Source organism: Telopea speciosissima, chromosome 2, assembly GCF_018873765.1.
Source record: "Telopea speciosissima isolate NSW1024214 ecotype Mountain lineage chromosome 2, Tspe_v1, whole genome shotgun sequence".
NCBI classification, from domain to species: domain Eukaryota; kingdom Viridiplantae; phylum Streptophyta; class Magnoliopsida; order Proteales; family Proteaceae; genus Telopea; species Telopea speciosissima.
Window position 1 is genome coordinate 21,104,443 of NC_057917.1, and position 23,314 is coordinate 21,127,756.

Genomic DNA, 23,314 nt, shown 5'->3' on the forward strand with positions numbered 1-23,314 from the left:
TAGGTTTGCAGGGAAGAGAGAGGGGAAGAGAGAGCTGAGGAAGAAGATCGTGAGATGGGTTTGGGGTTGCAAGGGTGGTTCTTTTTTTTTTTTTTAAATGATTACAATAGGTTTGCAGGGGAAGAAAGAGGGGAAGAGAGAGAGCCGAAGAGAGAACTGTGAGATGGGAGATTCGCAGGGGAAGAGAGAGGAAGGAGGAAGAAGACGTCAGACAACCGGTAGTCGGTTGAAAATTGAACGGTTCAGATCAACTGGATAAATCTCAATGGCTGAGATTCAGCGTTTGAGTTTAGTGTTGCGTTTAAGATACTTTATACGTCGTGCTGCGACTCTTTCCCCTTTGTTTTTTTTTTAAATTTAGATTTTTTTTTTCAGGTGGTGGAAGAGATGTTTCCATTTGTATGTTTTGCATTCGATTTTGTGTACTCTCACTATGTTTATCCGGAAATAGATTTGGATTCAAATTTCAAATTCACCCATAAATTGCGAGAAGTGAATCATTCTGTGAGTAAGACCAATCCACCCTCCTTCCTCGGACAAATTCCCATCGCACCTAGGGTTAGCAGCTCAACTCCGCTCTGCTCTAGTCGCTCGGTTACTCCCCCTGTTCTGCCTCTGTAAATGATCGTTCACGCAAAACTAGCAAATTCATGGAGACAGATTGATAAGATAATGGAAAGTGATCAACTCTGCTACTACTAGCTGCTACCACCACACAATTTAGATGTGAGGATTTAAGTTTTCAAGAGTATGAAGTGGGGATATGGTGGAAGAGCAATGATGAGGAGTTACTTCAGAATTTGAAGAGAGGAAGAGGAACGACTTGAGAAGCCATGATTGCTTCGAGCATAAACCTTGTGATGACCGTAATTGGATTTGCAGTCAGTACGATGTTTATTGTTTTCGTCTGCACGAGGCTTATATGTGCAAGGATCCAACTGAGTGCTTCCAGACGATCCTTCCCAACGGCTTCTAGATCTGATTTTTGCCTTGTAAGCAAATCTCTAAATCTCTTCCGTTCTAATTCTGCCATTTATGGTCAATCTATGACTGACCTGCAACTAATTTAACACAACCAATTTGTATTTTGCTTCCCAAAAGATCCTTCTTATTCTCTGCGACCTTAATATAGTTGCCTAACGGTAGGTATCCGAATGTCGACGGTCCTTTTATTTGTTATCTTCTGTGCATTTCCTTTTCACACTTGTTCAGAGTGTTTATGTTGTATGTCTTGAATCTTGTTGCTTTGTTGTTTCTTTTTTCAGTACCCTCTGGTTTAATCACTTTGGGCACACTGAAATGATTTTCCTTTGTCTTATTACGTCAAAAATCATCTGATCTAATTTATGTAGTTGTCGAAGATTCTCAATTGGTTATGTTAATTCAGTATAATTTAAATGCTATACACATTGGATTCTCCTACTTCTTTGTTTAGGTGCTGCAACTGTATTACTGCGATTGTTTTATGCCCACTTCCACCTACCCCCACTCCTCCTGCAGGGATTAAAAAGGGAAGGGTGGGGGAGGAAAGAGAAAAAGAAAAAGGTCCAGCACTCTGCTTGCTTCAGCAGTCTCGATCTCATGTATAGGCTTATTCCTTTCCGATTCCGATATATACAATCCAAAGCCTCTCTCAGAACCCAGAAGTGTGTGGTACATCTTTGTGAAAATTTAGAAATTATTTTTGTGCCGGACCCTTTTTACCTTACATGTAGTTTGTTAAAAGCCTTATCTTGAACCTTTACCTTAATTTTGTTTTCAATGGAGACTCGTGAATTCAAAATATAACTTGGTCATCATTTTTTTCCTCTCAAACAGTTGGAACGTGGGCTTCACGGACTTCAGCCTGTTTACATAGCCACTTTTCCTACGAAGAAGTTCAGTGATGATTTTTTCTCTTCTACAGAAGATTCACAGTAAGTTGATACTAACCTGTGCCTTTCTTTCTCTTTGTCTTCATAAAGGAGGCGGAAAGAAATTGTTGTGTCAATTCTATATGAGGGGTTTCCCATACACGACCTTTAGCAAAGTATCCTGGTTTGTGGCAATCTTTTACATGATGCCTTATTCATAGGACCGAAACTAGACTGCTATTGGCGTGCTTCGCTGTTCACCTATAGCAAGTTAAGCCCACCCTCAGTGGTTCTGCTGGATGATTCCACTACTTTTGATATTGATCATGAAACAAGTCATTGCTACCAACAGATGAGAATGTGCCTGAGAAATTGAATGGAGTGATTGATCTTGCAGAAGATACTGGTTTTCTTGGGAAACTTTAGAACAGCACCATAGGATCTCCATTGGTAACATTAAAGTTTTCCCAACTCTCTCAATCCTTGGCTCTCTTTGTCAAACAACTAAGGTTTTTTTTTTACCATTATAGATGGAGGAGGGGGGGGGGGGGGTAGAGGGAATCCAACTGTTGTGATCTGCTAAAGCTTTTTAAGAAAATTTTAGGAATTCCATTGAACAAAATATATGTTGTTGTTGAATACCAACATTGGTCCAATTTCCCATTATTCTCATAATCTGTTCTCTATGGAAGTTAATTCTAATTTCAAATATAGGAATTAAGAACAAGATTTTTGAACGTCAAGAATAAGCATACTTTAGAAAGAAAGAAAGAAAGGTGTAGATTTAACTTCACTATTTGCTAATGTCGTCACTCCTGGCTTTGTAAAGTTGGCTTTCGACCCTTGAAACCAATATATTTTGATGCAATTTTGGTAAATTTTGCATTTAGATTAGGAGAGTCATTTCGTTTTGACCTTGTCAAAACCGATATATTTCGCTGAAATTTCGAACCATGCATTGTTTTATACGTTATAATGTAGTCCTAGGTAGGAGTAATCCCACTAGAAGCCAGGGTAATGGGGTCACACACAAGGGCTGGCCGATTGGGTTAGGGTTTACTAATTTAGGGCAAAACTAGGGTTAGGGTTGGATATTGAGAAAGGGGTTTATAGGGTATTAATGGGCAGATCTAGGGGATTAATATGGAATAAAGAAGTTAGGGTTTGGATGAGTTTCAAAATTCTGCAATATTGGGCAGAATTGATTTTAGGGTTTTGGGTTTTATGGGAGATGAGGGGGATTAGGGTTTGAGTGGTTTGATTGGACTGAAAGTAGGATCGAGTGTAGGGGGGAGTGTGGGGGATGTACGCTGGAAGTTTGGGTCAGATCTGATGGTGGGATGATGGCTGCTTAGAAACTAAGCTATAGTTTGAAGGTAGAAGTTGCAGGTTTAATGGAGGGGATGTAAAACTGGTTTTGAGATCTGATGGGGAAAAGGATGGCTTAGGTTGGAGGATGAAGGAGAGAAGGATGTATTCAGGAATTGACAGTAAGCTTACTGATTTGAAGAACCAGCAAGGCAGCAGCTAGAAACTTGAAGAAACCTCCCGATCTTCACGATGCAAGGAATCGTAGGAGTCCACCCACCCTGTACCACCTTGAGATCCACAAGGATGCAAGCTTAGAGAGCAATTGGCTATGGCAGCAGCAAGCTAGAAGCAAAAATCTTTAATTGAACTGTGGGGGAGCCTCCCACGAATTGCTTTATTTGTAATGGAGGCTGATCCATCAATCAGCCAATCAGTCCTACTCAGAGGAGTTGTAGTCCTAGCTCTGAATCCTAATTTCAATATGATCAGATCTTATAATCTGATTTAAGAAAAAAACAAATCCTCCTTTAGAAATCGTGGAGGGGGAGAAAAAAAACAATAACTAATTAAAAGGTCAAATGACCATTGTACCCTTAACTAAAGTACTAAAAAAAAAAACTAAGTATGGAAGCTCCAATGAAAATAAAAACAGCAACAAATCAACAGCCCTTTCAAGGCTTCTTATTCCTCTTCCTAGTGCTTGGACCTGCATCAGCTCTCCCCGGCTCAGAAACATTCATCTTTGATGAATGGGTGAAGGCCATATAGAGATCATACAACTCCGGATCAAGCCTCTTGAAGTTATCTGTGTGGATCCAAGTACTATCCTGGTGTGGGCGACCTTTCCATTTGACAAGGAAGGAATGGTAACCGGTGACGCGTCGCGTGGTCTTGTGCATGTCATCGAGAACCTCCTCGATCACATCTTCAGTAGGTGGCTTGAGATGGGGTAGCCTCAGCATATTCTCCGAATCACCATCATCTGAATGATGCCCCGTGTATAAGTAAAGATCAGCCACGTTGAATACATTACTTATGCCTATGTCAGCAGGCTACTCTAGAACATAAGCATTGGGTCCAATATGTTTCAGCACCTTGTATGGACCCATCTTCTTCGGATGGAGTTTACTGTTAACACCCAGCTGGTGTCGCTCTGGGTTCACCCTGACCATGACCATGTCTCCAGGCTTGAACTCAACGAACCGGCGATGCTTATCAGCAGTGGCCTTGTAGTGATCAGTACTGAGTGCTATCTTCCTTCGAACATCGGCGTGTACCTCGGTGATATGGCGGAGGAACTCATCTGCTTCCACGCTTACACGAGCTTGAGGGGGTAAAGGAACAAGATCAATAGGACGTTTGGGCTATATCCCAAGAAGAATCTCGAAAGGGGTACGTTCGGTGGTCCTATTCATAGAACTGTTGTATGCAAACTCAGCAATGTCAAGGATGGAGGGCCATGTCTTCTCATAATCTCGGACCAAACACCGCAACAAGTTACCAAGGCTTCTGTTTACTACCTTCGTTTGCCCGTCAGTCTTGGGGTGAAATGCTGTAGAGAACAGAAGCTTGGTGTTTGTCTTCAGCCATAGAGTTTTCCAGAAGTAACTCACAAACTTCACGTCATGATCAGAAACAATGGTATTTGGCAGCCCATGGATGCGAACTATCTCCTTGAAAAACAACTTGGCAATGTGGGAAGCATCAAGTGTTTTTCGACAGGGGATAAAGTGAGCCATCTTGGTGAATCTATCAACCACCACCATGATAGAGTCGAATCTTTCTCTAGTAGGGGGCAGTCCAAGTACGAAATCCATACTGATGTCAACCCAGGGTTGGTAAGGGATCGGCAATGGTGAATAGAGACCCGTGTTTTGCTTGGTACCCTTAGCTAGCTGGCAAACTTGGCATCTCCTGATTACTTGCTCTACATCTTTGGTCAAGTGAGGCCAATAGTACCGATCAGTCACCTGCAAGATGGTTTTATCTTTCCCAAAGTGTCCTCCTAGGCCTACTCCATGTAACTCCCTTATAATGTGATGCCGTAGGGACGAATCGAGAATGCAAAGCCGTGTTCCTAAGAACAGGTAACCATCATGTAAGGAATACTTAGGGTGCTGTCTACCCTGCTTCATATCAGCATATAGGATTTGAAAGTCCTTGTCACTAGCATACTCTTCTCTAATCTGCTCGATGCTAAGTGCATGGGCTGAAAAAGTATTCAGGGTCAAGACTTTTCTGCTCAGTGCATCAGCCACTGTGTTCTCCTTTCCTGACTTGTATTTGAGGGAAAAATTAAAATATTGTAGATAAGCAACCCATTTAGCATGCCTGGTGTTAATGGATTTCTATGAATGGAGGTACTTAAGTGCCTCATGATCAGTGTACAGGACAAATTCTTTGCCAATAAGATAGTACCTCCAATGTCGCAATACCTGAACAACAACATAAAGTTCAATGTCATAGGTAGAATACCTAGTCTTGGCATCATTAAGTTTTTCACTGTAGAAGGCAATGGGATGCCCATTCTGCATAAGAACTCCTAGACCAATATGGGAAGCATTAGTAGCAACTTCGAATATATGATCAAAATTGGGCAGACGTACGACTGGAGCTTCAGTCATTCTCTTCTTCATCACCTGGAAAGCTTTGTGAGCTGCTGCTGTCCATTCAAATTTGCCCTTACTCTGCTTGGTGCATTTGGCTATGGGTGCCATGATAGCACTAAAATTACGAACAAATTGCCAGTAGGAAGATGCTAAACCGTGGAAGCTTCATACTTCAGTGAATGTCGTCGGAGTAGACCATTCAACAATGCTTCTGACCTTTTACGGATCAGCTTCAACACCTTTCGAAGAGATGATAAAACCATGGTACTAAATCTCGTTTCGTTTCGGTGTTTCGGTTTGACCGAAATTTCCGAGATACCGAAATTTTGACGAAATATGGTATTTTTCTGTGGGTGTAAAATGCCAAAATGACCGAGATTGTTGAAAATTTCGAAACGAGAATACCGAAATTACCGAGATTTCCGAAATTTCCAAAACGAGATGACCGAAATTTCCGAAATATTTGAAATATTGCACGTGACTTTTTCAATATCTCGCGATATATCGTGAGTCCACGATATTTCGTCGATATCTCACGAGATATCGTCGAAATATGGTATTTTTCCATTTTGGATTGGTATCGTATCTCGGACAGCTCGAGATATACGAAATTTGGCGAAATATCGCCGAACTTTCGCGAGATTTTGAACTATGGATAAAACCAAGGAAAACAACCTTGGGCAGCATGAAGGAGCACTTCTTCAAATTGATGTATAACTCTTGCCTGAGTACGCTTAAGACTTGTCTCAAGTGGTTAATGTGGTCATCTGGATGCTTACTATACATCAAAATGTCATCAAAATAAACAACCAGAAATTTTCCAATAAAGGGACGAAGTACCTGTGTCATGACTCTCATGAATGTGCTAGGTGCATTCGTCAGACCAAAGGGCATAACCTTCCACTCGAACAGTCCATCTTTAGTCTTGAAGGCTGTCTTCCATTCGTCTCTAGGCCGGATACGAATTTGATGGTACCCACTTCGAAGATCGATTTTAGAAAAGATCACTAAACCGGACAGCATGTCTAACATATCATCAAGTCTAGGAATTGGGAACCTATACTTGATGTTGATCTTGTTGATAGCTTTGCTGTCCACACACATGCGCCACGAGCCATCCTTCTTTGGAGTCAACGAGGCTGGAACAACACAAGGACTTAGACTTTCTTCAATGAACCCCTTTTGGAGCAGCTCTCCAACTTGCTTATTCAGTTCTGTATGCTCTGTCCGACTCATCCTGTAGGCGGGCAGATTTGGTAACATAGCACCCAATACCAAATCGATGGCCTGCTGAATGTCTCTCAATGGGGGCAGCTCGTTGGGCAGTTCCTCTGGCACCACATGTGAGAAAGCTTGTAATAAGTCCTTGATGGGTTGTGTAAGCTTCACTTCTGACTGGGCAGCAACCTCTTGAGTCACCACGACAAGAACCAAGCCTGAATCATGGCTGGTTTGTTCAAACTCTTTTTGTGGGACAGCTAACAAGTGACCTCCAAATTATGTCCCCTTCTGATTGGTGCACATGATACGGCATTTACGTATCTCTTCAGACAAATTAAGGGGGTACCAAGTAATCTGCTTTCCTTTATGTTGAAACACACACTGGTTTTTTCTTCCAAGGAGAGCAACATCGTTGTCGTATAGCCATGGTCTTCCCAATAGAACATCAATCATTCTCATTGGGATGATGTCACACCAAATCTCCTCTGAGTATTGTTGGGCCTATAGGGGAACATAGCATCTCTTGTTCACATCTAGTTTGTCTCCATTCAGTAAGGAGACTTTGTATGGCATTGGATGTTTTTCAAACTTCAGGTCTGCCCTCTTCACAAAGCCTTCGGAAACAACATTAACGCAACTACTGCTATCAACAATCAACTGGGTAGAGCGCTTTCCTGATTGCATGCGGGTGTAGAAAATGCAACTACATCGCCAATCTTCACCTTTGGTTTCAGCACTCAATATTCGTGCTACTACATGAATACCTTGGGTACATAGTTGTCACGGCGTCACAGCGATCCAAGTCGGTGGAAGGGTGTCACGTCGACATGTCGCCCGTCATGGCGTTGCCATGGTGAGCATGTCGACCATGTTTAATTTTTTATTTTCTCTATTTTTAATGTCATTTAGTATGCTATAATATATGTCCTATAACATCAAAAATCAACATGAAAGTGTACTACACTACTACTAATATACTATGCCACTATGGTTTAATTCATGAAAGTGTAACTAAAGTCACAAAACAAAAATAACAATTAAACTGGTTTTTAGGCTGAACTAAAACACAAAATCAAACTATCAAAGTACTGGTTTTTCTGCTATAACATTAAGTTGAAGGGGGGGAAAAAAAAACTGAATTATGGACTAATGGAGTTGAATATGTGCTGCTGTTGTGTGTGGCTGTGTGCAGGGTAATATGTTTATTGTTTTTAAACTTTATGATAAATTGATAATGTGTATTGCAGGTGTATAAGTTACACCTCCAATAGACATTAATAAAAAAGCATCTAAGCTATTAAATGGTTTAAAAAAAAAAAAATTTAAATCTAACTTTTATATGTACAAATATCGACCGATAGGCCAACATATCGTGGTATGGCGTCCATGGCGACGCCATGGAAGCCATATCGAACGATATATTTACATCCACCATGGCGTAGCTCGATATGCCACCTCTCCCAGCGCCAGGACGCCATGGCGGCGCCATGGCGACGCCATGACAACTATGCTTGGGTATCTTCAAAATCATAACCCAGGTCATCAAAGTAAGCCGCCCTATCATCATCATCAGCAGGGGGTAATGCATAAATACCCTGTTCATAAATATCATCAGGGTTTTCTTCTTCCCTTTCAGCTACATGAATCGGCTTATGCTTTTGTGGGCAATCCTTAGCATAATGGCCCTTTTCATTGCAGTAATAGCATGTGTTTGGGTCATTGCTGGTCATTGGAGCTTTGCCCTTGTTGTCTACACGAGAAGAGCTGCCAGTAGAGTAGGCTGTCCGTGTTGTTACCTCTATTGTAACCATTAGTTGGTTTGGATGCTGGAAAAGATTTCCTGGAGTCGACAACAGTGGAGCCAAGCCTTCTAGTGGTGTTTAATAGGTCTTCAGCCTTCAGGGCTTTCTCAAAGCAGTCCTTGATGTCCACAATATCAGCAACTCCAATACCCCTAATAATGTCTGGTCTCAATCCCAGCCAAAATCGAGACAGCATCTGAGTGGCACTTTCTCTGCTATCAGTATAAGAAGAAAGAGCGTCGAACTTCTGCATATACTCGGATACAGTCATAGTCCCTTGCCGTAAGGAGTTGAGTTAATCTTGCAGTTGATCTCTGTAGCGTCTAGGCAAATATTTCTCTTTCAAGTCAGATCTCATGTCTTCCCAATTAGTAGGTGCAACACCTTCACGTTCCATGTCTCTCTGTGTCTTTCGCCACCATTCTCGGGTAGGGCTAATCAACTTGGTATGTGCCAGTCTCATCTTTCGATCTTCAGGTAAGTCATATCAGTCAAAATAATCATCCAGGGCAGCAAGCCAGTCATAGAACACCAGGGGATCATCATGCCCATTGTACTCCTTCAGCTCGAGCTTGACCTTCTGCATGTCTTTCTTCTTATTAGTAGCTTCATCTCCAGTGAAGTAGGATTTCATTTATTCCTCAAAGTTAGGTCTTCGAGGGTCTTCTCTAGTTCTGTCCCTATCTTCTCTGTAGTCATCTCTGTCATGCCTACGTCGATCCCTGTAATCTCTGATCTCTGTGGTCTCTATGACATATGGTATGATCTCAATGATCTTCATCCCTTCCCAGAGTCCCATGTACTTCAGAGTGAACTTGAAACCTGTCCTCCCTTACATACAGAGGGTTGTTTACAAGAGGCACAATCTGCCTTTGTTCCATCATTAACATTCGATCATTGAGAACTTGCTGATCTGCCGAGAGCTTCTTGAGCATATCCATCATTGCAATCATGGGATCAGGTTGGGGGGGGGGGCAGATTGTTGTTTGAGGTTGGATTGCCATGGTCGGCCATGGCTCTGATACCAATTAATGTAGTCCTAGGTATGAGTAATCCCACTAGGAGCTAGGGTAACGGGGTCACACACAAGGGCTGGCCGATTGGGTTAGGGTTTACTAATTTACGGCAAAAATAGGGTTAGGGTTGGATATTGAGAAAGGGGTTTATAGGGTATTAATGGGTAGGTTTAGGGGATTAATATGAAATAAAGAAGTTAGGGTTTGGATGAGTTTCGAAATTCTGCAATATTGGGCAGAATTGATTTTAGGGTTTTGGGTTTTATGGGAGATGAGGGGGATTAGGGTTTGAGTGGTTCGATTGGACTGAAAGTAGGATCGAGTGTAGGGGGGAGTGTGGGGGATGTATGCTGGAAGTTTGGGTCAGATCTGATGGTGGGATGATGGCTGCTTAGAAACTAAGCTATGGTTTGAAGGTAGAAGTTGCAGGTTCAATGGAGGGGATGTAAAACTGGTTTTGAGATCTGATGGGGAAAAGGATGGCTTAGGTTGGAGGATGAAGGAGAGAAGGGTGTATTCAGGAATTGAGAGTAAACTTCCTGATTTGAAGAATCAGCAAGGCAGTAGCTAGAAACTTGAAGAAACCTCCCGATCTTCACGATGCAAGGAGTCGTAGGAGTCCACCCACCTTGTACCACCTTGAGATCCACGAGGATGCAAGCTCGGAGAGGAATCAGCTATGGCAGCAGCAAGCTAGAAGCAAAAATCTTTAATTGAACTGTGGGGGAGCCTCCCACGAATTGCTTTATTTATAATGGAGGCTGATCCATCAATCAGCCAATCAGTCCTACTCAGAGTAGGAGTTGTAGTCCTAGCTCTGAATCCTAATTACAATATGATCAGATCTTATAATCTGATTTAAGAAAAAAACAAATCCTCCTTTAGAAATCGTGGAGGGGGAGAAATAAAACAATAATTAATTAAAAGGTCAAATGACCATTATACCCTTAACTAAAGTACTGAAAAAAAAACTAAGTATGGAAGCTCCAACGAAAAATAAAAACAGCAACAAATCAACAGCCCTTTCAAGGCTTCTTATTCCTCTTCCTAGCGCTTGGCCCTGCATCACGTTAAGCATAGACTCTTTAAGATTTTCACTCTAGAGTAACACAAGGGTGCTCCTTGCACTTTATTAATGTGGTCAACTTTGTACAGCTTGAAGAAGTGGTGAATTTGAAGGAGACAAACTAAATGTATTACAAACAGCAACCCCCTATTGATGCGGTGGAACACTAATGCTAGTCCATTTTCTCCAGATCACCCTAAAACATGTTCCCTTATAAAAAGTTTCTTTTAATTTCAAATGTAAGAACAAGGTTTGTGAATGTAAAGATAAGTGTAAGTTAGAAAGAAAAGGGAGATCTGAATTTAAATGCACTATTTGCTATTGTTGTCTGTTCTATGCAAGATAATCTAGAAAAATTAAATAAGAAAAAGAAGAGAAATAATAGGGAAAGGGAGAGAGAAAATAGGAAAAAAGAGAAATTAAGGGTGGAGAGTGAAGAAATAGGAGAGAAAATAGAGAGGCTTTACGGACGAAGCCGTCAGACGTCTTGGCGCAATTGGGAGTCCGCCAATCCTCTTCTGAAGATAACTCTTAAGAGATAATTTAGGATTTCAAAAGTTTCATTTCATTCATCGAATACTTCTATATATAAGTATATAGTTACGTAACTCCACCACTTCTCCCTATAACTTCTCCTTCCACTATTATCCACTAATAATAGCTCCCCATGACTAATAAAATAACTACAAAAAGAACTACATAATAACTAACAACAAATAACCATATTATAACCAACATCGCTCATTGCTAACCCTAACTCTGTCCATATTAGTTGGCTTGATGCAAGGAATCTTCAATCCAAACACGTAACATTGTCATTCCTGGCTTTGGTTTATATGTCTAGCATCGCCTTTTTTAGATTTTTACTGTAGAGAGACACAAGCTGTTGCTCCTTGCAGTGTATTATTGTGGTAAACTTTGTACAGCTCGCAATCTATCAAAAAGAGAGAAAAGCTTTGTATAACTTAAAAAAGTCATGAATTTTAAGGAGGTCCACTAAATTTATTGTAAACATCACCTCTCATTGACTCTTTGACATTAAACTCACGCAAAGTTGGAAACATCTCTACCGTTTGATCAGTTATAATGGCTGTTCCTTTTGTAGCTATTATACTAAAATGTTTATTTGAAGATATGTTGTATAGCGGCAGTGGAAACAAACTATCTTCCTTTCTGTTCCCTACTTGTAATCTTTTTTTGAGTAAGTTTGTGCTTGAAATACAGCTTCAGTTTCATAGAATTGTTGACATCTCTTTAAATGTTCATTGCAAATCATGTAAACAATTAGTTATATTCCTGTGATATTATTATAAGGTAAACCATATTATGAACTTCTTCATATTGAATGCAAGGTTTTAGGTCTCGGTTTCGCCAGGCCACGAAACTGAGTTCTGTTGAGATCTCGGCGAGTTGGTGTATTTTTTCCCTCCTCGACTCGGTGGTGGGTTTTGTTGGCCATATGGCCAAGATAGGTCCTGAAACTTGATATCCACCCTATTTTAGGCCTTCTAAACACAATGGAAACATTAGTTTTTACAAAATTAAACCCAAAACGATACTTTGACTTCGAACCCTAGGTTGGTAGTCTACGGCATAGGTGAGCTCTACCCTAGGCTATTCCAAACAATATTTAGAACACATATATTTAAAGTAGAGGTATAAAATAACTTAATTAAGCATTAGGAATTAAAAAACATCAAACCATAAACCATTTAATCATTAGGCATCATATTCATAATCATTCATGGTGATGGTTTGACAGTTTGTTAATAATTGTTAGAAACTTGGAAAGAAACATAGATTATTAAACAAATACAAGTGTAAGTGTGTAACAAGTCTGTCCATTTGAGAGTAGCTAGTCTTGAAATGAGTGTCAGGCCGGATCATCAAAACGACCATGTTGTTGTTGTTGTCGAATCAAGCTCTGCTCTTCTTTTTACCTAAAACTGTTCTTGAGATGCAATGCAGCTCCTTCTCGTGATGTTGAAGCTTCAATCTTCAATCTCCAAGCTTTAATCTTCAGTTGAGGTGAGATTTGCCAAAAAAAGCACCAAAACCCTCACCTCCAAGTGTTTTTTCCTTCACAGGGGAGCGAGAGGCGAGATTTCGAGTTGAGGTCGAAATCTCGACGAGAGGGTGCCCTTTTATAGCTTGGTTTGGTCCCGAGTCGAATCGAGATCGAGATATACCATGAGATCTCGGCGAGATACCGAGATCTCAACCGAGATCTTGAACAAATCTTGTATCGCCTACTATCTCGTCTCGAAACTTCTCGAAACCGAGATATTTTTGAGATCTCGCTGAGATCTTGTACTATGATTGAATGTTGTTATGTTAATCTAATTTTGGACTTGTAATTTTTTTAACGGGATTTTCTTATTGACACCCCTTAAGGTGTTAAATAAATTTTAACCTTCCTTTTTGTGCCCTTTTAATCTAAGGGTAAAGCTGTTTGTAACCACCCTGGTTATAACAACAATATGTTGTAACCGGACTTATATGCCCACCCCATATTATGTACTAACTTTTAAAATAAGGGCTTTTTCTGTAACTTATCCCTCCCCTCCCCCTCCCCCTCCCCTTCCTTTCTCCGTCTCCGGCTCTCTCTCCCCCTTCATCCTCGCCGGCGCTAGCATCCCCTTCTTCCTCTCTCCTCTCCCTACGGCCTTGCCCTCCAGCCCTCTCATTACCCGCACCCCACACTGCCACCTTTCCATAATGCATTCCTGCCTCTTGCCTCCTTGCAAGTCACCACTCCCCTCGTTTTCTCTTTCACAAAGGTTTTTGTTTGAGTTAAAAATTAGCGCAAGCATACGGGTCAATCGTAGCTACGGGTCGAACACGAGGAGATATACGTCACTCTATTTAACTAACTTAAAAGTAATGCAAAGTGAACCAAATTAAAGTGTTAAATTAAACTAATTAAACTAACGAAAATCAATGCATCCTAACTCATAAGCATCTAACAAAATTAAGGGATTAAATCGGTGTCCTAACACATGAGCATCTAACCTATCAAACTAAAGCGAATTGAAAGGAATAAAAATGCAGCCACACATACTAACCACATAAAAAGAAATAAGGGAATAAAAATGCATCCACAAATTACAACCATATAAAATTAAAATAAAAGAAATAGAGGGAGAAGAAGAAGAAGATAGAGAGAGATAGAGGAGATGGAGAATGAGATTGAGAGTTTAGATAGTAAAATCTGGATGTGCTTGCATGAATATAATTGAAAAGCTTGAATACTTGCATAAACTTACCATGGCCTCCTCTTCTAAATCTTCAAGTCTTGTCATCAACTTAAGAACTTAGACTAGAAGGCTTAAAACCTAAACTAGAATTAAGAAATTACAACCCAATTGAAGACTTAAATTGAAATTAAAGCATAAACTAAACCTATTATAACCATAAACTAAAAATCATAAAAGCAAACTAAAACTTAGAATAGCCAAAAATCACAAATTAGAAGGAGAAGAAGAGAAGAAATTTCACTAAGTGAATGAACTAAAAATTACACTAAAAACTGAATTAAAATTGAACTAGAAACTAACTAAAAACTGAACTAAAAAACTAACTTGTTACAACCCAAAGGGCAAGGGGTATTTATAGGGGGAAGAGAGGAGAAGAGAGAAGAGGGAAGTGTAGGAGAAATATTCCCTAAGAAAAGAGAATATTCTCTTCTCCTTCCTCTTTTACAATGCCTTGAATCCTAAAAAAAAAGAAAAAAATAGAAAGAAGAAGAAGAGAAGATTGTTTACATAGACCTTCTATTTCTAGAAAAGTAAACTTCCAATTCTAACAAGTGCTTCCTTTTCTTTGTAGATATCTTCTCCAAGCAATAAAATCAAAGCATCTTTGACTTTTCAACTTTCCATAGGTGAGAATATCTTTCAAAATAAATCTATCCCAAGTAGAATTCCAGAAGTGCCCTTGAGAAGTTGGAGGAGAGAGAGAGTAAGGGTGATGATTAGGATTCCTTCAAGAATAAATAAAATACCCATTCTATCCTTCAGAAAACGTGGAGCATGAGGTGCTTATATAGGCCTCACCATTGTGTTCCTTTCGAAAAATCACCCAAACTAGACCGAAATTTCGTCCAATTTGGAGTTCGGGAGCCCAAGATATCTCAAGTTGAAGTTGGACTGTCCAGAGCCCTCCAAATGGAATCTTTCGGGTATATGAAATATAACTTCTGGTTATTGCGTTAAGGCCCCTAGAATTCGAACTTTCGCTTCACTTTGTCCCCGGCCGACTGTCAATAATTACAAATAAACCCCTATAGACCATTTTCGTGCTTTGTTACGGAAACGGCCGTAACTTCTTCGTTTCAACTCGGAATCAAGTGCCGTTTGAACCGTTACGAAGCTGACTCGATGGGCTACGCATCCAAGCCATTAACACCTCCAAACAGCTTAAAAACATTTCCTTAGCATCATCTCCTCCATTTTCACAAGAATTCACCTGAAACCTGAAAAGCACAAGAAAGCACTGAGTAACTCTGTCCAATGTGGTAAAATGTATGTTTTATGCCCTAAGATTTCACACATAAATGTGCTCATCAGTTTTCAACTGGTAATTGAAGAATCAGAACTCATAAACCATCAAAGGTGGTATTTAAATTGCTTTGGCTTCTAATGCTCGAATAGCGCATGGCGGACAATTCTCCTCATTTAATTCCACCACAGAATATGCATCTCAGTTTCCTTTTATGAGGTTGATCATCGAATTGTGAAATCTGCTAATCAATGAAACAAATTTCAGATTGATAGTCTTTAAGGGCTTTCTTGATTTGGGGATGAAACGTGAAACATACCAAAGACGACTTCCAAGTATTAGGGAATTGGAGGTCATAGTTTCTCTTCATTCATTGTTTTTTAGTTCTTTCAGCTTGCCAGAAATGGCTCTGTTGTTGAGAGAAGTGACATAAGAGTTTTTTTCGGCGACTGGGAACGGATCTGTTGTTGAGAGAATGACAAAGAATGATATTAGAGTTTTTTTCAGTGACTGGGGTTCGTGGGACATAGTTAATTTGAAATTATTTTTCCTCTGCTTCCCATAAGGACTGTGTGGATGGATTAACGATCGTATGAGTGGCACTAGTAGTAGGGGCAGAAGTACTGGTCTTGGGCAGGAATATCTGAATTTCAAGTGTCGGTTCGGTTATCCATAAGACCAGCAGCAGTAATGTTCCATTGAAGAACACCGCCCCTGTTCCCTCTGCCCAACATTCAACTTCCACAATCAGAATTCTTTCTCTATGGGGTTGCCGAGATGTAATGGAGGCGTTGATGTCACCATCACCTCTTCCGCTTGATTGAATTTTCCAGAGCCTTTGATCCTGCAAGTCCTTGCGATTCCCCTCCCCTGATGTGTCCACCCGCACCAGTTGGTCGTCAATTGAAAGACTTATGTGGCACTGAGAATGTGGTAGCAGTATGACCATTGAAAAATATTGTTTTCCATTTCAATTAGACGTCTTCCCAATCGGAAAAGAAAGTTTGCACACCAAAGGTTACCTAAAATCCAATGACCAAAGCGGAACAGTATAAAAACAGATATGATTCATGGTTGGTTCTGATGACCACGCCCAACCCCAATTGAAAAATCTTACCACTGCAACTCCCCCCTCCATTGTCCCCATCTCGACCTGTCAACTTCCCGCAGTGTGGCTGCATCTCTCTTTCTGCTCTCCTCCACTCCATTCATGACCCTCGTCCCTCCCAGCTTCATGCCCAACCCCAATCAAAAACCTCCGGCGTGGTATTGGAGTGAAGAACCATTGTCCCATCCTTCATCTCTGATGAGCCATAGCAGACGGAGAGAAGGATCACTATGCCTTCGGCGAAATAACATCATTTAGCCGAAGATTGGAGAAAGAGAAGAAAAGGTAGATACCAGAAAAAATGCCGGAGAGAGGATCACTGCTATGACTGCGCCGGAGTGATGGAATCAGGGAAGAAGAAAAATGATAAAGAAGGAAGTTTACATAGAAGTGTGAAATTACTTTGTGTACCCTTTAATCCAAGTAAAAATACATTATGTTTAGGGACAATTAAAGTCCGGTTACAAATTCTGTTTGCAACCTTCTTGGTTACAAACAGACGCACCCTTAATGTAATACACTTTTTTCCAATGAGGGTAAATGTTGCCATCTCATATGTGTACTCGAAAATGTGTAGGAGTGTCAACTTTTGATAATGACATGAGTCACATGACAAGTCACTTTCAAATTATTTTTGAAAATCCTTTTGTACCCCTAACTTAAGGAACTTTTGCAGCTGATAAATACTAAATTCAAGCATCCCATCTGGATATGGTGTTGGACTTGCTTTATTAAATTTATTCCGGCGGTGCATTAAATTCTTCATCATAGAGAGTCAAACCTTCTCACAATCAGTGGATGGGCGATGTATCGAATTTGATTCCTTGCAAATAATCGCATAGCTATGAGTTCTGGTTCTTGTGATGGGCAGCAACCAATCTTCGGTATTAGGATAGTGATCTTTTAGAAACAGAAATTCAGCCTTATAAGTCATCATCATGGTCTGAGGAATTGGAATTGGATCGGGTAAATCACCCAATTCGAATCAGTATTTACGACACCTGATTCAAGCCGATTTTTTAACCCCTTTTCTAAATTGGTGGTGAATCATGTTTGATCTTCATTTTAGTCATGGTTTCCCTCTTTTAGTCAATAAAATAGCAGAAAATCATTGAAACTTAACCCTTGTACCAAGATCCCCAAGTTTATTGAATAAAAAACTCACAGATTTTGTGAAATATGCGATTCTTCATCCCAAGTCCATTTCTAGGGGTACTACGATTCCGGTTGATTCCTGGCTGTTTCTGATCCAGCCGGAATCGGAATCAGCGGGAACTGATCCCAAACTCTTGAACCTTGGTTATCCTTAATTACAAGGAAGAGTTGCTACTTTGAGAACCTAGAAAATAATTATTCATTCAGATTCTCTTTAAGGAAAACATACAGTCGGTACTGCTCGAAATTATGTATTTGTATTTGATAAAACTACTCAGACCAAGAAAACCCACACACTAATGGACCTCTATTTCCACCATTTTTAGTGCCTCCTTGTTTCTGATTTTTCCACGTTCAAAGTAGTAATATCGCTTTGATACGAGCTTGGGAGAACTCAACCCTATAAACCGGCTTACAAAGTGAGGGAACCCAAGAACTTATCAACCCACAATAAGTTTTATAAACAGCCGATGTGGGATAAATGTGATCGTAACATTCCACCACGCTCCGCAGGCCTGGCGACCACACAAAGGCTTTGCACTAGCTATTAGTCCCGGTCGAACACTGCAATACTGACGCCACCACCCACGCTGCATGATTGCACCTGAGAGACGTGGTGCTAGCCCTGATACCACTGATACGAGCTTGGGAGAACTCAACCCTAGGTGAAGGATGTGTCCTCTATTCATTAGTTGCTCATCCAATGTGGGAATTGAAACTCTGGCTGGTGCATACTATAGGGGACGAGGAGGTGGGAAGCCGTAAACAACTTCAGATGGAGTAATGCCAGTAGATGAGCTGGTATTTGTATTGTGCCACCATTCCGCAAAAGGCAATCAGTGAGTCCAATCTTAGGATGGAGACATGCAAGGCAACGATTTACCACCTCAGATTGTCCATCTGATTGAGTGTGATAAGCAGAGCTGAAGCAAAGGTGAGTCCCATGTAGCTTGAAGAGCTCTGTCCAGAAACCACTGAGAAAAATTCAGTCCTGATCACTAACTATTAATTTAGGCATCCCATGTAACTTAAAAATATTACCGAGAAAAGATCTGGCCACGGATTGCGCTGTATACGGATGTGCCAAAGCAATGAGTGAGTATATTTTGATAACCGATCAATGACCACCATAATAACATTACGACCATTTGATTTAGGCAATCTATGAAATCCATACAAATGTCACTCCAAATCTGTGTGGGAATCGACAATGGTTGAAGGAGTCTGGCAGGAGTGGCATGGAATTCTTGAAGAAGTTTCATCTGGATAGGAGAGGTAGAACCCAAATATAATTTATTTTTATAAAAGAGAAGTCCATTATGAACAGCATACCTCACTTTATGAAGTATCCCATCAGCATACTGTTTGAGCTTTGTTTGCACATCTGGGTCTAGATGATAGGAGGACCGTACTGGCGTATCTCATTTACCCAAGTTGGGACCACTTCTGACAAAGATGAGAAAATTGGGATAATTTCCCTCCTTGATAAGCCATCTGCAGTTTGGTTCAAAGTACCTTGGCGGTATTCAACTTGAAATCATAGCCAAATAATTTGGATAGCCATTTCTGTTGGGTGGGTGTCCCCACACGTTGCTCAAGCAAATACTTCAAACTATGATAGTTAGTTTTGTTGATGAAATGGTTGCTGAGTAGATATGGAGGCCATTTTTGTATTGCAATTACCATGGCAAGTAGTTCCTTTTCATATGTAGAGAGGAACATGTTCTTACCATGGATCTTTTTACTTAGAAAGGCCAGTGGCCGTCCATCTTGCATCAAAATTGCTCCGATCCCAGCACCTGAAGCATCACATTCTATAACAAACCTCTTCTGTTGCTGTTTAAGCTTTATTTGCATCAGATGAGCGAGGACATGGATTATGAAGTAAGAGTTGTTTGAGCTTTGTTTGCACATCTGGGTCTAGATGATAGGACCTTTCCAGATGGATTCTGTTAGCGATTGATACGTGCACATCATGTGGACCCATGTCCTCACTCCATAGTCCACGTCCTCATTCCATAGTTCTCCCCGATCCAGTTTAACGTTTATGCTACCTCCTTTATAGGAGCCTTATTTTTAGCATTTGAATAAGTCAAGAGACGCTATCTGTTGTACGTTACCTTATCCCCTTGTCTTCTCCATTGGTGAGAGTTGTTGAGAAGAAGTAGGAAGTAGTTATCTCCTCTTTATGTATTTAAGTACTATTACAATAATGAAGTGGATAGAGAACAATTTCAAACAACTAGTAGCGTCTGGTTTGTGGAGGCTGGGTTACACTCGAAGTGAACCCAACGCTTATCCTATTCCTATATTTTCCTTTCTTAATTTTTGGCACGTATCAAAGTGGCATCAGAGCTACTCTATCCTGCGACCCATGGGTGATCAAGATCTCCCTCGCCATAAGGAGGTGCCTGAAATGGTGGCTAAACAGGGGTCAACAATGCAGCGCTTGAGGATCATACTAAGGCTTTCATGGATGATGTTCGGCAACAACTGGCAGCCATTACTTTGTCTATTGAAAGGCTTTCAAGCGCCCCAACACAAGAGAGATGAGAACAAACTGTTGGTTCTTCACATCAGAGTGCACCAGCTCTTGCCAACGGTGGATTCCAAAGCAAGGGACCAAAAATTGAGCTCTTTAAATACGATGAATCTGAGGACGTGGACTATGGAGTGAGGACATGGGCCCACATGATATGCACATATCATACTTGCATAGCTTAAGACTAGTAACAAGTATGACTTTGAATAGAGTTGATTGGAGAAAAAGGATCCATGTAGTCGATCCCATTTAATTGGGAGAAAAGGCTGAGTTGAGTTGCACACTTGACAGGCATCTCGATTGACATTGCATCTTTAAAGAAACGTCAAACTTTTTACTAGAGTTCACTTTATCGGAAATAAAAAGTAGGGACCTGAAGTTTTACATTTGGGCCCACTACTGTTAAAGAAAGTAGAGAAAGTTACTTCCAGTCATTTTACATCGAAACCTAAGGTGAATAACAAGAGCAAATGTCGCCTAAGTTGAAAACCAAGGAAAATTTCAGCAAAATGTATATTTTTTACTCAGATATTGCCTTACAGTTTCCTTATATGTAGTTTTTACCTCGAAACAAATGTAACCTAGAAAACGATCGCAGAATCTTGGTAACAGAATAGTATCCTTGCTACAAAATCTGTAGAGGGGAAGTGAATGAATCCTCTTCTGTACAGTCAAGGTCAGTTGACGGATGTTCACAGCCTAGCCTAAGTTACAGTTCAATCCAAAAGGAAGAGGTTGGGGAAGCTGATTACTTTTTCTATGACACGAATATTAGGAAAAAGTTAAAAGAAGATTGTCTGATGATAAAGTTTGTCCCTAGGATCTGTTTGATAATTGCTCGAATGTGCAGGACTGGGCATGTTCATATGGGTTGGCAATCCTCGCTTGCAAGTAATGGATTACCAATTTTAGGATACCATCTTGTGGGATACTTTTTGCATTCTCTGTAAGAAAAGAAATGTCCTTTTTGATCATGACAAAAGAAAAAGAGAAGGGAAACGAATAAGTAATATGAAGGGAATTTTTCAAATGCAATTCCAATGGTACACAAAAAAAAAGACACATCCGAAGGGATGTCCCAGGTTTTTGTCTTTAATGTTGACGAAGTTTTAGATGGTGTATTCTTTTTTGGAAAAACTTTTATGATGTAAGACTCATATCTAATTACACTTCAAGCTTAAGATATCTATGAACTTTATAGCTTTAAGGTTTCAACATTTAATAGTTAAGAATAAATCCTACACATACATCAAGAACCTCTAGCCATGGATTTAGTTCGAGGATATGAAGATTTAGCATTTTGAGGGTGGCCTTGGTGCAATGGAAAGGTTGCTCCATTGTGACCAAGTTCACGGGTTCGAGTCTGGAAACAGCCTCATTGTGACCAAGTACGTCTGGTTTTTTAATATGAAGATTTAGCATTTTACATGTTCTAAATTTGGATGCATTTTCAAATTTTCAGCATTTCAATATAGTGGTAGCAGTTGTATGTTTTCTCATGAATTCAGTGTTTATTATATGGATTATTGCTATAGATTGAGAATTCAGCAAAGCTTTGCCATTCTTTCTTTATCAAGTTCTTAGCATTTTGCTGTATGCTTGACATTTTTCTAAGTATGTTGTGGGATGGCATTTGGCAGATGCACGGTATGCCTTATAGAATACCAGGACAAGGACGTATTACGTATCCTTCCCTACTGTGGGCATTCCTTTCATGTGACCTGCATAGATGTATGGCTGCAGCAACATTCTACTTGTCCTGTTTGTCGAATTTCACTGCGAGAATCTCCTGAGAGGAAATGTGTAATGCAACCCATGGCTAGTTTGGCCATCCAATCAACTTATGGAATGATTTCTAATTATCCTTGCTTGTACACTAGCCATGGGTGTTCTTCTAGAACAGTTGATGGCCAAAGGATGGAACCCATTCACGAGCATCAGTTTACATCCGACGCTGATGCAGTAGAAGCTGGCAGAGGATCAGTTCCTCCTTGAACGAGGATAACCAGGTCCCAAAAGACGGTGGTCTCCACAGGTTGGGGACCAAGCATGTTGAGAGTCCATCTGATCCATAGCACAAGCAATACATTGTGTCCATGTCATGTTCTCCTTTGAGATTGTTGATCATTTCTGATTGAAGGTTTTTACTTATTCAGATACATAATACATGTAGTTAATCCATTTTTCTCGTGGCTTACTGTAAATATGATGACTGCATTGGTTCCAGATTGTAGCTGGGTTCTGGTTGGTTTTTGTAAGTAAGCTGTAGAACCAAGATTGAAATTAATTCAAGCTTGTTAACTTTTATTTGAGACTGCTAAGCTCTCTTTCTGTGCTCCTCCAACAGTTCCTTGTATTCTCATTTTTTATGCAATTCATTGTCAGATGGGTGCTCATGTTTTGGAGGGGGGAGTTGATTGTTTAATAGATAATAACATTTCATGATCATTTTGTTTGAAGATTACTGTTGAACTTCGAAATCTCTGTGCCAAACTGGTTGCCTCATCTTCTTTGGGTTGCGGCGAAGGAATAATTTGTTTTACAACAGTTAAGTAAGATGTGGTAGTCTCACAGTCCTGTATCTAGGCTCAGGACCATGAGAACGGTTAGCGTTCTTTTCCATATATATAGGCCCGATCAGGGTAGGGTTAAACTTCGGCTGAGCTATGGGATTTAGGGTTGAACTGAGGTTTTAAAAAATCCAGTGCAACCTGGCCCTATTGTGACCCTACTCAACATTTTGCTAAATATTAAATGACATGGTTTTGACTGTACGGTCCAGCACAGCCCTTTGCCATTGGACAAGAGAAGGTTGAAATGATCAAACCTCCTTATTTGATGGACCTGGCTCCTCTGCAGTAGGGGATGCGTTGGAAGATGTGGCCCCAGGTTCGACATGTGGTTGAGACGCTGTTTCAACGGCGGGGATGGATGTGCATCACCCAGCTGGAAATCCGTCTCTCCATTGCATGTGCACCCAGCTCGGTGGTGTGCATCATCCTTGCCATCAGAACGGCACCTCGACCATGTGTCGACCTTGGGCCGACATCCATCCGAATCCGTTTAGAGGTAACGTATTCCGTCAGGGAATATTCGGATTCGATCACATCCGATCCGTATCCGAGCCGAAT

At 40.6% G+C, this 23,314-nt stretch overlaps 1 protein-coding gene across 1 annotated transcript; it reads left to right on the forward strand.

Moving 5' to 3' along the window:
- Nucleotides 1-602: 602 nt before the first annotated feature.
- LOC122649819 (RING-H2 finger protein ATL74-like) lies at nt 603-22,492 on the forward strand. The gene is made up of 3 exons (XM_043843063.1): nt 603-992; nt 1,819-1,916; nt 21,824-22,492. Exons 1-3 carry the CDS (start codon nt 834-836, stop codon nt 22,176-22,178), a joined length of 612 nt encoding a protein of 203 aa, XP_043698998.1. The 5' UTR covers nt 603-833; the 3' UTR covers nt 22,179-22,492.
- Nucleotides 22,493-23,314: the final 822 nt, after the last annotated feature.